The sequence below is a fragment of the Nyctereutes procyonoides genome, unplaced genomic scaffold (assembly GCF_905146905.1).
Source record: "Nyctereutes procyonoides isolate TBG_1078 unplaced genomic scaffold, NYPRO_anot_genome, whole genome shotgun sequence".
Lineage (NCBI taxonomy): Eukaryota > Metazoa > Chordata > Mammalia > Carnivora > Canidae > Nyctereutes > Nyctereutes procyonoides.
In genome coordinates this window covers 28,508,669-28,520,497 of record NW_026575046.1, presented here as the reverse complement: position 1 = coordinate 28,520,497, position 11,829 = coordinate 28,508,669, and the positions used below count along the sequence as shown (strand labels likewise).

General features: G+C 41.9%; 1 protein-coding gene across 1 annotated transcript; it reads right to left on the bottom strand.

The window, feature by feature from the left end:
• Positions 1-309: 309 nt before the first annotated feature.
• Positions 310-11,650, bottom strand: GRPEL2 (GrpE like 2, mitochondrial). The gene is made up of 4 exons (XM_055324943.1): positions 11,252-11,650; positions 8,855-9,008; positions 7,740-7,821; positions 310-3,539 (listed from the first exon to the last, which is right to left on the bottom strand). The coding sequence occupies exons 1-4, from the start codon at positions 11,494-11,496 to the stop codon at positions 3,175-3,177; spliced, it is 846 nt and encodes a 281-aa protein (XP_055180918.1). The 5' UTR covers positions 11,497-11,650; the 3' UTR covers positions 310-3,174.
• Positions 11,651-11,829: the final 179 nt, after the last annotated feature.

Below are 11,829 nucleotides of genomic sequence, written 5' to 3'. Positions count from 1 at the left end.
TTCAAGTGAAGTGGTTGAAGCAGGTAAGGCAATTAGAACCAAGAAGCAAGTATAAGGAAAATAAGGCAATGCCAGAGAGGAAGGCAGAAACAAAAGCTCAGATCTAAGAAATAATATGAAACAGAACGAATCAAGGCCAAGGAGGTGGGAAAGCAGACAAAACTTCAACACCAAGCATCGAGTAGGTGCACTCGGCTTGGATGCTGTGGGATCTCAAGGTGCCTCTGTTGAGTGTCGACAAGGTGAGTCAGCAGTCAATGAAGTGACCATGTCAATATAAAGGCAGACGAAGACACTAAACACATGAACTGCAGTTATATCAATTCAGGTTTTATTGAAGTTGCTTCTGAATATTCTATTTTATTCTTAGTTTTCCCCATTTGATTTGCTTTAGTGTACAAGAACCTTTTTCACTTATTAGATCCTTTTGACATGAAAGAGCACCAATTAACTTATCAGTAAACTGATTCCCTTATGGCAGTGAAGAAAATCTGTAAAAGGTTTATAGAATCCATGTACTGAAACACCACGATCCCCTCTTCAAGTGAGCCAAAACTTCCTTACATATCCTAAGATGTCTTTTCACTTTACCGTCAAGATAAAAATAATGAAGAGCATGGACACAATTTTCTTGTTCCTCCAGAAAGTGTGGGTTTCTTGCGTTATGGTTAAAAAAACACAGAAAAACCAGAAGCTTGAAGGAAAACAAGTCACTGTGATTGCTTAAATTACAATTTTTATAGAGAAGCAGCACTTAACCAGTCTTCTTCGTCTTTCCCTAGACTTTAGGCAGCTATAAAAAAAATAGGCAAAACAACATGTATAAGAAAAAGTAATAAAAATAAATATTTGAGGGCCTATTGTAGTAGACAATTTACACATTTCATTTATCCTCACAATACCGTGAGGGAAGTATAATCATTGTACAAACAAGGAAGCAGGCTCAGAAGGGTGAAATGACTGGAGCCCATTGTCACACAGTGACAGGGCTGGGATTTATGTTCAAGTCTATACCTCCAGAGCCTATGCTCTATTATGCTGCTCTGGCTCCCAAGAGCCTAAGTTTTTGAGATTCTTACCATTATAGCTCCATCTTCTAAATTTTACACTTTTAAGTCTGTGTAACTACTGAATAATAAAAGAACCTAAAATTATTCTCAATCTACTTGCTAAATAGAAGCCTGCAAGGAATATTAGAAAACTCTTCAAGTACTCAGAACATTCCATACCTAAAATTATGGTTGTTCAAACTCACTGATAATGACAGCTAGTAATTCAAGAACACATAGGTAATTGTAATTGGCTCCTTTTCTTGTCACCTCTGTCAATCTCAAAGGAATGAAGGCAAAAAAAAAAAAAAAAGACAAATTCCTATTGCGAAATCTGACTGCTCATTAAATTTACAGTATGCACTTAGTGGAAAGCCCAAAGAGGTTCTGGTTTTCAAATCTTCCCACCAGTCTTTTGTTTGCTTCTTAAAAGCACATATTTGTTTTTTAAGTGTCAAATTCTGGTGGAGATGGCAGGGCCCATTGGGGGATGGCTTTATTGATACATATGTGGAGTGTGCTAGAACTATCTATGATGTCTAAGAGGGTAACTTTACCACTCCATGGAATGGGGTCATAAAGTTCTAGTAGAAATGGATTTACTTCATGGATAAGTAACTTAAAAACCTAAACCTCTGCAATCTGGACATCTAACAATATTTGTCCACTGGGGACATATTTGCATGTTCACTACAGAACTGCTGGATCTTAAAAAAAAAAAAAACAAAAACGAACTGTTGGATCTTAAATGATTAAAGTTAAAATCTAGTTGTTCTTATTCAAGTTCTCACTGAAATTTAGTTTACTAGTTTTAGACATTTTTTGAGTCCAGTCGTAAAAAGATGTTTTCATGCTTAAAAAGCTGAAAGAGATGAGATCATCACTAAGGCCTCTTCTAACATTAAAATCTCCATAACTGACCTCTTTTATAAAGTCTGATTGGTAGGTCATTCACTTGCCCATTTTGTTAGGCAAATCTTTTAAAGGACACCAGCTAAGTAAGACTGAAAAAAAAAAATAAACACACAGGCTCATTAATTCTAGGTCAATACATAAAAGACAACTAAATGTTAGTATGTGTGACATAAGACAGATACAAAAACTAGAAAATAAAGCATTATCAGTATGAGAGGTAGTGATTTGTGAGTACAAATAAAAAAAAATTCAGCATAACTAAATGAAATGAAAAATTGTAAGAACCTAACATTTTTGTCCTGACCATCTCCCTGCATCATCTAATAAAGGATGATGAGACAAATCTGACAAAGTGGAAGATTTAAGGGAAGTGGAGAGAAAAGTTGTAGGTAAATTATCTACATAAACTGATTTGGGTCATTAGCTATCAGCGCTGCCTTGGTTTCCCTGAAATGATTAGGGAGGCTGAAAATAATTGGAAGGTAACTTAGCAAAGAAAGCACAAGGTTTCTAGATCATATTTGCTTGAAAGGGACCTGGTATCTTGAATTTGTTGATACTCTCTGCCTTTCAAGTCTTGCCTGGGCCCTAATTAGCCCTTGTAAATGGAAATTGGAAAGGGACAATGAGTGTGAATATGGCCTACCTGGAAATGATGATACGGACAAAAGGTGGCTAAAAGGAAAACAAAAAGGGGAAGTCTTAAAAATTTATGTGTATAAAAATCAACCCAAATGATCTAACTTCATTTAACGCTAAAGCTTTATCATCTAAGTAACCGGATGTTGAACCAATCCCCATCATCTCCTTTTCCCAAGAAATACAAGATCCTATATAATTCCTGTTACAGGGACCATTAGAAAGAAACATTGAGTTGAAAATACACAAACATATATTCATTTCCACCTTTTAAAAAGATTTTCAATGGACAGTCATCAGAGTACCAATTTTAAAATAATTTTCTTAAACATATCTGGACAAAGGCCATAGGATCACTTGTCACATTGTTCAAATGCCCAAATGGCAAGACTTCTGATGAGACCAAATAGGTCACATTAAATCAGTAGAGTATCTTAGAAATAAAGCCAATATGACTAAATCCAAAACAGATCACATGAAGTACCTCATGTACAATACAAACCTAATTTAATAAATAAAGGAAACACAGGTGACTGTACTCTGGGAGAATATTCAGTTCCTCGTGGGCCATTCACAGTCTTCTCTGAGACTCCACTGCCACTTCCACCCGAGCAAGTCTAATGGTGCGGCCATGAAGCTTGTAGCCATCTTGCCTTACTAATGCCACGGTGCCAGGCTGTACCCCGACACCAGCTGGCACGTGACAGATGAGTTCATGCTCATGAGGGTCATATTTGTCACCAATGGGTGTCATCTTCTCCAGGCCATGTTTGGCAAACACACTTTTCAGCTTTGCTTCTAAAAGTGATAACCCTCGGAAGATCTTCTCCAGAGTGAGCTTCTGGTCCCCGGGCTCTGTTTCTTCAGAAATGTACTCTGTAGTCTTCTCCAAAATGTCTGCCACCTCTACTAAGTCCTTACAGAAACTCTGAATTCCTAGAGAAACCAGATGATTTTATTGTTTGTGAGGTAATCACTTTGCTCTTGGGGTGGAGTATGGGGAAGGCCCAGATAAGTGGCTAGATCCCGAGTACCCCAGGAGGTGGGAAGACTGCCACAAAGAACTCAGGAATTGTCATCAACAATTATCACCTTAATTAAACTCACAAACCAGTGTTTCTCTTGGAAGGCAAATGACTGGGAAGCCTACTAGGAAAAGGGGAAGATGGTTAGAACCTAAGATTGCATGCAGGAGACTCAGAAACCCGACCTTTGAAAACTGGATCATTGTTTCTTGTATCCTTATTGCTATTCACCTTTAGTACTGAGTTACATACATTTTGGAAATTCTTGTATGTCTTAATTTTGCTAAGACGTGTTCTCAACAGATACTGACAGGATACTGGCATTTCGTGGGGCAGGAGGCAATAATACAAAAATTAGTTGACAAGACTGTGCTAAGGGAGATTCAAGAATGGTTTATTCTTGAGGATCAGCTGAAGAGGGACGGGAAAGCAAGACACTCCACATATGAAGTCTCCAAACTGGCTGCTCTGAAGTTATATATACTTGCTGTAGACAGGCCACAAAACTTTTAAAAAATCTTTTTAGTTGTGAACTGTTCTAAAAGTAAATTCAGTTGTTGAGAAATCTCATTACTCCCAATTGCAGCATCTTGATTTTTCTTACAGAAATGTTGAGGAATGTCATCATTACAGATATCTATGGTAACAGCAAAGCCCTGGTGGGAGCTAGTGAAGGGTGAAAGACTTGGTTCATTTGGTTTTAATCCAGGGACAGATTTTTGTTTTTAAAGATTTTATTTATTCATTTGAGAGAGAGAGAGAGGGTGAGAGAATGCACTCATGAGTGGCACAAAGGGGAGAGGAAGCAAACTCCTTGCTGAGCAGGGAGCCCAATGTGGGGCTGGTTCTCAAGATTCTGAGATCTGACCTGAGCCGAAGTCAGTCGCTTAACTGACTGAGCCACCCAGGCATCCCAATCCAGGGACAGTTCTAAGGACATATATCAAAACAGGCAGCCACCTTAACTGTGTTCAGAGGTAAAAAGGAAGATCATCTATAGGGAAGTAATAAAAGAGATGACAGAGAAGAGATTTCCTAGACTTGCTGCCTAGATTCTGGAAGGAACAACTGACAGAGGCAGGAATTCTATCTTTAACTTCCGGATCACAGATATCCATTATAGCATCTTGAGCGAAACAAGTGTAATAGGATTTAAATTAGTCTAATAATAACATACATAATGGATTTGGGATACTGGGGGCATGACAGATAGGAAGGAAGAGAAAATATCAGAAGAAACAGGAGAGCCAAGTGAAGGAATGCTGTTGTGACCTGGTCTGGTGTAGGAGAGAAGGCGAAGAAGAGGAAAGAATAAAACTAGCAGGCATTTCCAGGGAACCAGACTTGGTGTGATTAAAATTCCACAAGATACTTCCCCTACCTCCATTAGGGATGGCAGCCATAAATATTAATGGCTATTAATGAAATAAGCTGATAAGGTAAAAGGGATTCATTCTCCAAAGGCTTGAAAAGTGTGCTGATTAGATCAAAACTCTTGTACCCAAGAGAAAAGAATGTCTCATAAAGAACAACTGGGTCTCTTGGCTATTCAAAGATGACATATACTCTACTAGAAATTTTTTTAATATTTTATTTATTTATTTATTGAGAAAGAGAGGCAGGGACACAGGCATAGGGAGAAGCAGGCTCCATGCAGGGAGCCTGATGTGGGACTCGATCCTGGGACCGCAGGATCATGCCTTGGGCTGAAGGCAGGCGTTAAACCGCTGAGCCACCCAGGGATCCCCTAGAATTTTGAGAGCGGTAAGCTTCTGGGCTAACTTGTACACTGCCATGGTATAAAGAACCCTGGCTTCTCTTCAGTCAAGTTGTATAAATTTGGGTAAACAGAAGCCCAGGTTCTTTGGACAGTCTCTGATTCTATTCTAATTACTGTTACTTCAACAGGAAGTTGATGTCTGCACCATTTCTTGGGAGTGTGGGGGTGGGGGAGGTCAGAATCTTTATGACCTGTTTAAGAGAAGATGAGTTACTGAGATAAAACTATTTCTGGAAGGAGAGTGATCATGTTATATTACATGTTAATTAAATAACAAATAAAAGCTATTTTTTTCTATGTCCATGCTCCCCAGGCAATCTTCATTTTTTCTAAGTATTCCTGGACACTGGAAGGAAATGACCCAAGCAAATGACTTTGGTGGTGCATTGTTAGACACATTTTGTCCTATAAATTGATAAATTAGATTACCAAATTGAGTTTAGCTAATATTTGTTTGTTCCTGGGCACCTTATCAATTCTTGAGGAAACTGATACAAGACAGTTCCTAACTCATCAAAGCTTGACTTCTGGTAAGCCAACTCACCCTGCTCCCTTCAAGCAGGCAAGAAGTCTTTCCCAGGTACCACAGTTCGTTTATTTGCTACAGAAATTCCTTGTAGCTCAAAGGTCAGCAAACTTTTCCTATTAAGGGCCATATAGTAAGTACTTCAGGTTTTGTGGGACAAAGCGCAAAAATCCAGGATCTTACGTAGGTGATTATTTAATAAAAGAAAATGCCTACAAACTTTTAATGATGAAATTCAGGACTGTAATTTATGAACTAACACACAGGCTGTAGTTTGCTAAGTCCTGTCCTGGTTGTTGGAAATAAGACCTAAAACTTGGATGAAACATTAGTAATACAATTTGAGGGCCAATATTTGGCTGATACTTATAGCCATGAAACATGATGTCCCTAGCACTGAATGAAAAGCAGAAGGCTATACCACAGCACCGTGGTTAGACAGGACAGGACAGGACTGAAGTGAATCCCATGCACAAACAGCAGATAAAATCCTAGAACAGGAACTAGTGTGATACAGAGAAAGTAATAATAGACTGGGGGTCAGAAGACAATTTATTCGGTTTCTGTCACCAATTAACTTTTTTCAGCTCACTTGTAAAAGGGGATTGGACTAGGTACAATCCAAGGGCCCCTGAAGCACCTTCATTCTATGTGCAAAGTATAATACTCTGTATGAAACTGTGAGCATGGGGAGTATCACAGATTTGCCCTCTACCCTTCAATCCCTGTTACTAACACTTTCACGAACACATTTGGAATGAGATGTTGTGTAGTCAAAGAAAAATTTCTGAAAGACTTTTACTTTTTTTTTTTTTATGTGCAGTCTTCAAATGAATACACATGTATTTGAAATTTTTGGTTTTAAACAACTCTACACCCAATGCGGGGCTCAAATGCACAACCCAGAGATCAAGAGTTGTATGTTCCACTGACTGAGCCAGGAGGTGCCCCTCAAAGGCTTCAAATTGGACTAGATGGGATCTAGTACAATTTCTAGAGTTATCTGCTTCCATACGGGCTGAGCCTTTGTCTTTGAGTTATAAATCAGTAAGTTATAAATACCAATGGGAATGCAAATGATTTTTCTCCATAGTAGTGAAAATTATCTGCTGGAGATAGAGTTGATTACTGCACTATGGATATAGACCAGTTTTGCTTCTATGAGGCAAATTTTAGTGTTCCTGATTGGCCATGCATCTTGTTTTTTGGATTCTCCTCTGAATGTCTTAATGATTCACTTGTTCATTAATGAGTTAAACAGAATTGATTGCATAAACACTAGAACATTAAATGTACATGCTTGAAAAATTAACAAAGGTTTTGGTCAAAATGAAGGCAAGCATTATATATGAAGCAAGTGGTTCACCTGGCAACATTCCCAATAAAGAGCTCAGAAAGCATATGGCAAGAGTGGAAGGGAAGGGCAGGGTAGGACTGGTTTAGGACCTAGATGTGTTCTTTTACTATGTGCAGTTTGCAAAACTGTTAGTAAATATCCTTACACTAAAAGCTTTTTTTTTTTTTTTGAGAGAGAGAGAGAGAGAGAGAGAGAGAGAGAGAGAATGAGAATGTACAGCTGCACACAAGGGGGTGGTGGTGGTGGTGGTGGTGGCAGAGGCAGAGTGAATCCTAAGCAGGCTTCATGCCCAGAGCAGAGCTCAGCACAGAGCCCAATGTGGGACTTGATCTCATGATCCAGATCATGATATGAGCCAAAATAAAGAGTTGGACACTTCAAAAACTGAGCCACCCGGGCACCCCAAACTGAAAGGTATTTTAATTTTTATAACAAATAAACATCTCACCAAATATCTTGGCATCCTCTACACATCTCTGGGTTCGGCGCCTTATGTTTTCACCATCAGCTACAGCTCTCTGGTATCTCATCTAAACAAAAGCAGAGTCAAAATGATCAGAAAACACATGCTTGCTGGTGGGAAAAAATGTTTTTGCTTACTTTATAAACTTCACCCTTTTGATAGGTTTTTATAAAAAAAAAAGTTAGGAGCTGTAGGAATCTTAAATCAGCTACTACAAATCCCAAGTCAAAGGAGGAACCTACTCTTTACAGCAGCCCTGATAGGTTGTCATTCAGCCTCCTACTCTGAACACTTAATAGTTTTCAAGCTCATTCTCTTCAGAGAATGCTTCCTTTTTCACATGCAGCCAATACTGCCACCCTCTTTCTTTCATTGAACTGAACTCTAGGACAACCAATAGTAGGTTTTAAAAATGTGTCATCTATTTGAAGGCACTTAGTTTAGCTCCTTTAATCTTTTCATCTTTCATTCTTATAATCCTTGATCTCTTTAATTGCTCTCATAAGACATGCTTTCCTACCTCCTTACCATTCTGGGTGGTCTTGCTTTGAAACTTCTCTAATTATCGCCCTCAAAGCGTGTCTGTCAACCCAGTAAGGCAGAGTATGCCAGATGTAGTCTGACTGGCAGAGTACAATGATAAATGACACACTCATTCAACAAGTATCTACAGAGTTTTTACTACACGCCACGTACTGTATCTTCTCTGAAGCTACCATCACATCAGGTATCTAAGTACTGTGACATAACATGTTTTAACTACTGTAGACTACTTTGCCTAATATACTAAGCAAGAGTAGAAATGGGATAAGAGGTAAAGAGCCAACTAGAGAAATTTTAACTAATTATTTATTTATTCATTTATTCATGAGAGACACACAGAGAGAGGCAGAGCCACAGGCAGAGGGAAAAGCAGGCTCCGTGCAGGGAGCCTGATGCGGGACTCGATCCTGGAGCCACTCAACCATTGAGGCAGACACTCAACCGCTTGAGCCACCCAAGCGTTCCAGAATTTTTTTTTTTTTTTTTTTTTGCGTTCCAGAAATTTAATCTAAAAAAAAAACAGACAGAGGGGATGTGAACAGACAAAATCTACTCACTGTTAAGTCCTGGACTTCCTTCTCCAGTTTCACAGCTTTAAGCTTTAAGGTTCGTTCTGCAAGAGAGGGCCCAAGCTCATCGGGAGGGTCCTCAGAACTGCAGTCCTCACCAGCAGTTCTCTGGGTGGCAGTGCTGAAAGAATGTGGCCATCCCCTAAAGAGGGAGGGAGGTGATACATGATGAAGGAACGCCATCACACACAGCCAAACTGCTTGCAGTCACAGTAACAACACGGACTTACTAAGTGCCAGACACCACTGTCAGGTTTTACCTAAGTCATCTTTTCATCTCGCGGTGTGAGAGAAAGTATATTACCATCTCAATATTGTAAATGAGAAATCTGAGGCTCAGAGAGGCTTCTGACTTGCATCAGATCACAGAGCTAGTAGATTCTGTTGAACCAGGATACTGAACACAAGGCAGCACAAATAGCCAGAAGTGAGGACACAAGAGTCAGCAAGAAAAAACCAAGCTCTAATACCCAGAACCAGCAGGGCAATATCAGAAGTAGGAATGCAAAACACAAATCCTTACATTTCTGATTCAAGCCTTCATTTTACAAATGGGGAAAATTAAGCCCAGTAAAGGGACTGTTTTAGACTGGAGTCAGGCCTAGAGTTCTAAAGTTTTCTTGACCACAAGCTCGTAAGTGGGGCTCTTATGAAAGAGAACCTGTGTTAAGAGAAATTCTGAGTTGGGAACTCACTTCTATGTAAAACCAAGTCAATTAAATACTTATAAAACACTATACGTTCCAGACTGTGAACTACAAACAGGTGAATAAAATGCGTCTTTGTATTTAATCATGTTTGTAATCCAGAATTTCATACAGCTCAAACGTCTGACGTATAGTTGTTTACAAAGGAAGGCATTTAGAGCAGGGACTACTTTACACATCTTGGTTTGTAGCAGCTGACTCCTCTTTAAAGGAAGTTTCCATTACGCTTCCTGGATTCTTATAATTCGATTTGAAGTAAAATCAACAAAATCAATCTGTGAATACAAAAGGTCTGTAAGACAAATAGTTTACTCATAGAAACTGGCGTATTTTGAAAAGCAGTTGTGAGGTGACATCCGTGCAAAGAGTTAAAGGGGGTAAAAGGAGTTGGCTTCAAGAAAGGGAGAGGGAACAAAGCTATGGGCAAGAGGACTTTCCAGGCCGGCCCTGCACTCAGTTATTACAACCTGGTGTCAGATTGTATATGGTTTTATATTTTTAGTTCAGAAAACATGGTCACCGTAGATAATCTGGGATGAATCACAAAGGATGAAATATCTCCTTCCTCCTAACAAACTACATTTATCCAATTGAAAGTAGGCCAATGTACTCCCAGGGCCAGTTTAAAGAGAAAATGGCCAAAACCCAAGTCTGAAGAGGAGAGCCGAGGATGACCCCTTCAATTCAGAACTGGAGCGAGGGGAAATTTTATCAGAACGAAACTTTCTTCTTCTGGCCACTTCCCTACAATACAAACTGCCAAAAAGACTTAAAAAGCCGGAAGCCCGGAATTCAACCTCGCACCCAGGTGCCAGGTCAGGTGCGTTAAGATAAAAGAGGTGACACACAATCACGCGAAATTCCAGATTCCCCGCAGCTTAATTTACATTTCAGAAGTTCAACCTTTACTCACCCTACAACTCATTTTTTTTTTTTATATTCTTTCTGAGGAAGGAGCAGTTAAACACGGAGTCGTCCCTGAGAATAATGAACACCGCTCGCTAATTAAAAGCTCCGATTCTAGAGACTGGCTTCCAAGCTGGGTCCCACGATTACCGAGTATCGGGAGTCTGGAAACGTTGCGGAACTTTACTGAACCTCGGTTTTCTGGGTTGAACGAGAGAAGAGAACTAGCCATAGGGTTCTACAGTCGGCAAGAGAAGTCATCCCTCAAGGGTGCCGCAGCGCCAGGTGAAGAGCAGGAAACGGAACTCTGTGCACACTCCGAGGGCAGGTGGAAGGGCGGACTCCAAAGGGCCTTGCTTTGGAGGCCAAGGCAACGACCTTTTAGCGACAGGTAAAGCGAAGCCGAGGGAATGCCCAGGGGACGGCCTAGGGTCCCACAGAGAGTCAGCGGGGAGGACCCCGTTTTCACTGCAGACACCCCAGTGGAGGGAAGGGGGCTGGAAGACGTACACCCCCAATTCAACTGATGCTCGGGGCTGAACAGTTCCCGCCTCCGAGGAACGTGACCTCGGCTCTTACCACCTTCCTTGGCCCGGCAAGAAGGCGAAGCGGTATGCCTCAGTTTCCTCCTCTGTAAAATGGGGCCGTAAGCGCCGGATCGCAGCAGCCGAGGCGTGGTGGGTCACCTCGCGCCCTCCAGTCCGCACCCGCCCTTCCAGCTCGCTTGTCTCGCACTATCCTCAATCCCCGACCGGGGGCCTGCCTCGCTCACCTGCCTTCAGACGCTGCCTTCGAGGCCAGGAGGCGCTGCACCAGCCGCCGGACCGCCCATACAGACCGCGCGGCCATATTCCCGATCTCGGCTGACGGAGGCAGCGCATGCGCACTTGCTCCAAATGACGGGCTGAGGCGAGATACCACGCTTCCCGGCAGCCTTCGCGGGCGCTCCCCGCCCAGAGCCCCCGGGAACGGGAACGCCACACTTCCGGTTGTCCTACCGCGCGCGGGCGGGCGCATGCGCGCGGCGCTCGTGCCTAGCCGGCGTCCCCGACGGAACGCGACACTTCCGGTCCTCCGCTTGTTGGGCGCGTCGGGCGGGTTCGCGTCGCGGACTGGGGCTGGGTGCTGGTGGGGAAGTCGGCCGCGGACGCTGGCCGGGGGTCGCAGCTGTCCCCGCAACGAGCTTAAGGGAAATTGTAAACAATACGTGAAGATATGGCGGGCGTCGGAAGGTCGGGGCAGGGGCGCGGGGGGCGCCGTGCCGCGGAAGCCTAGACTACGTGGCCGCCGAGTGTGGGCAGTGTGTCCAGAAGAAGTGATGCTTTGACCTGAAAGCTGCAGAATGAGTAG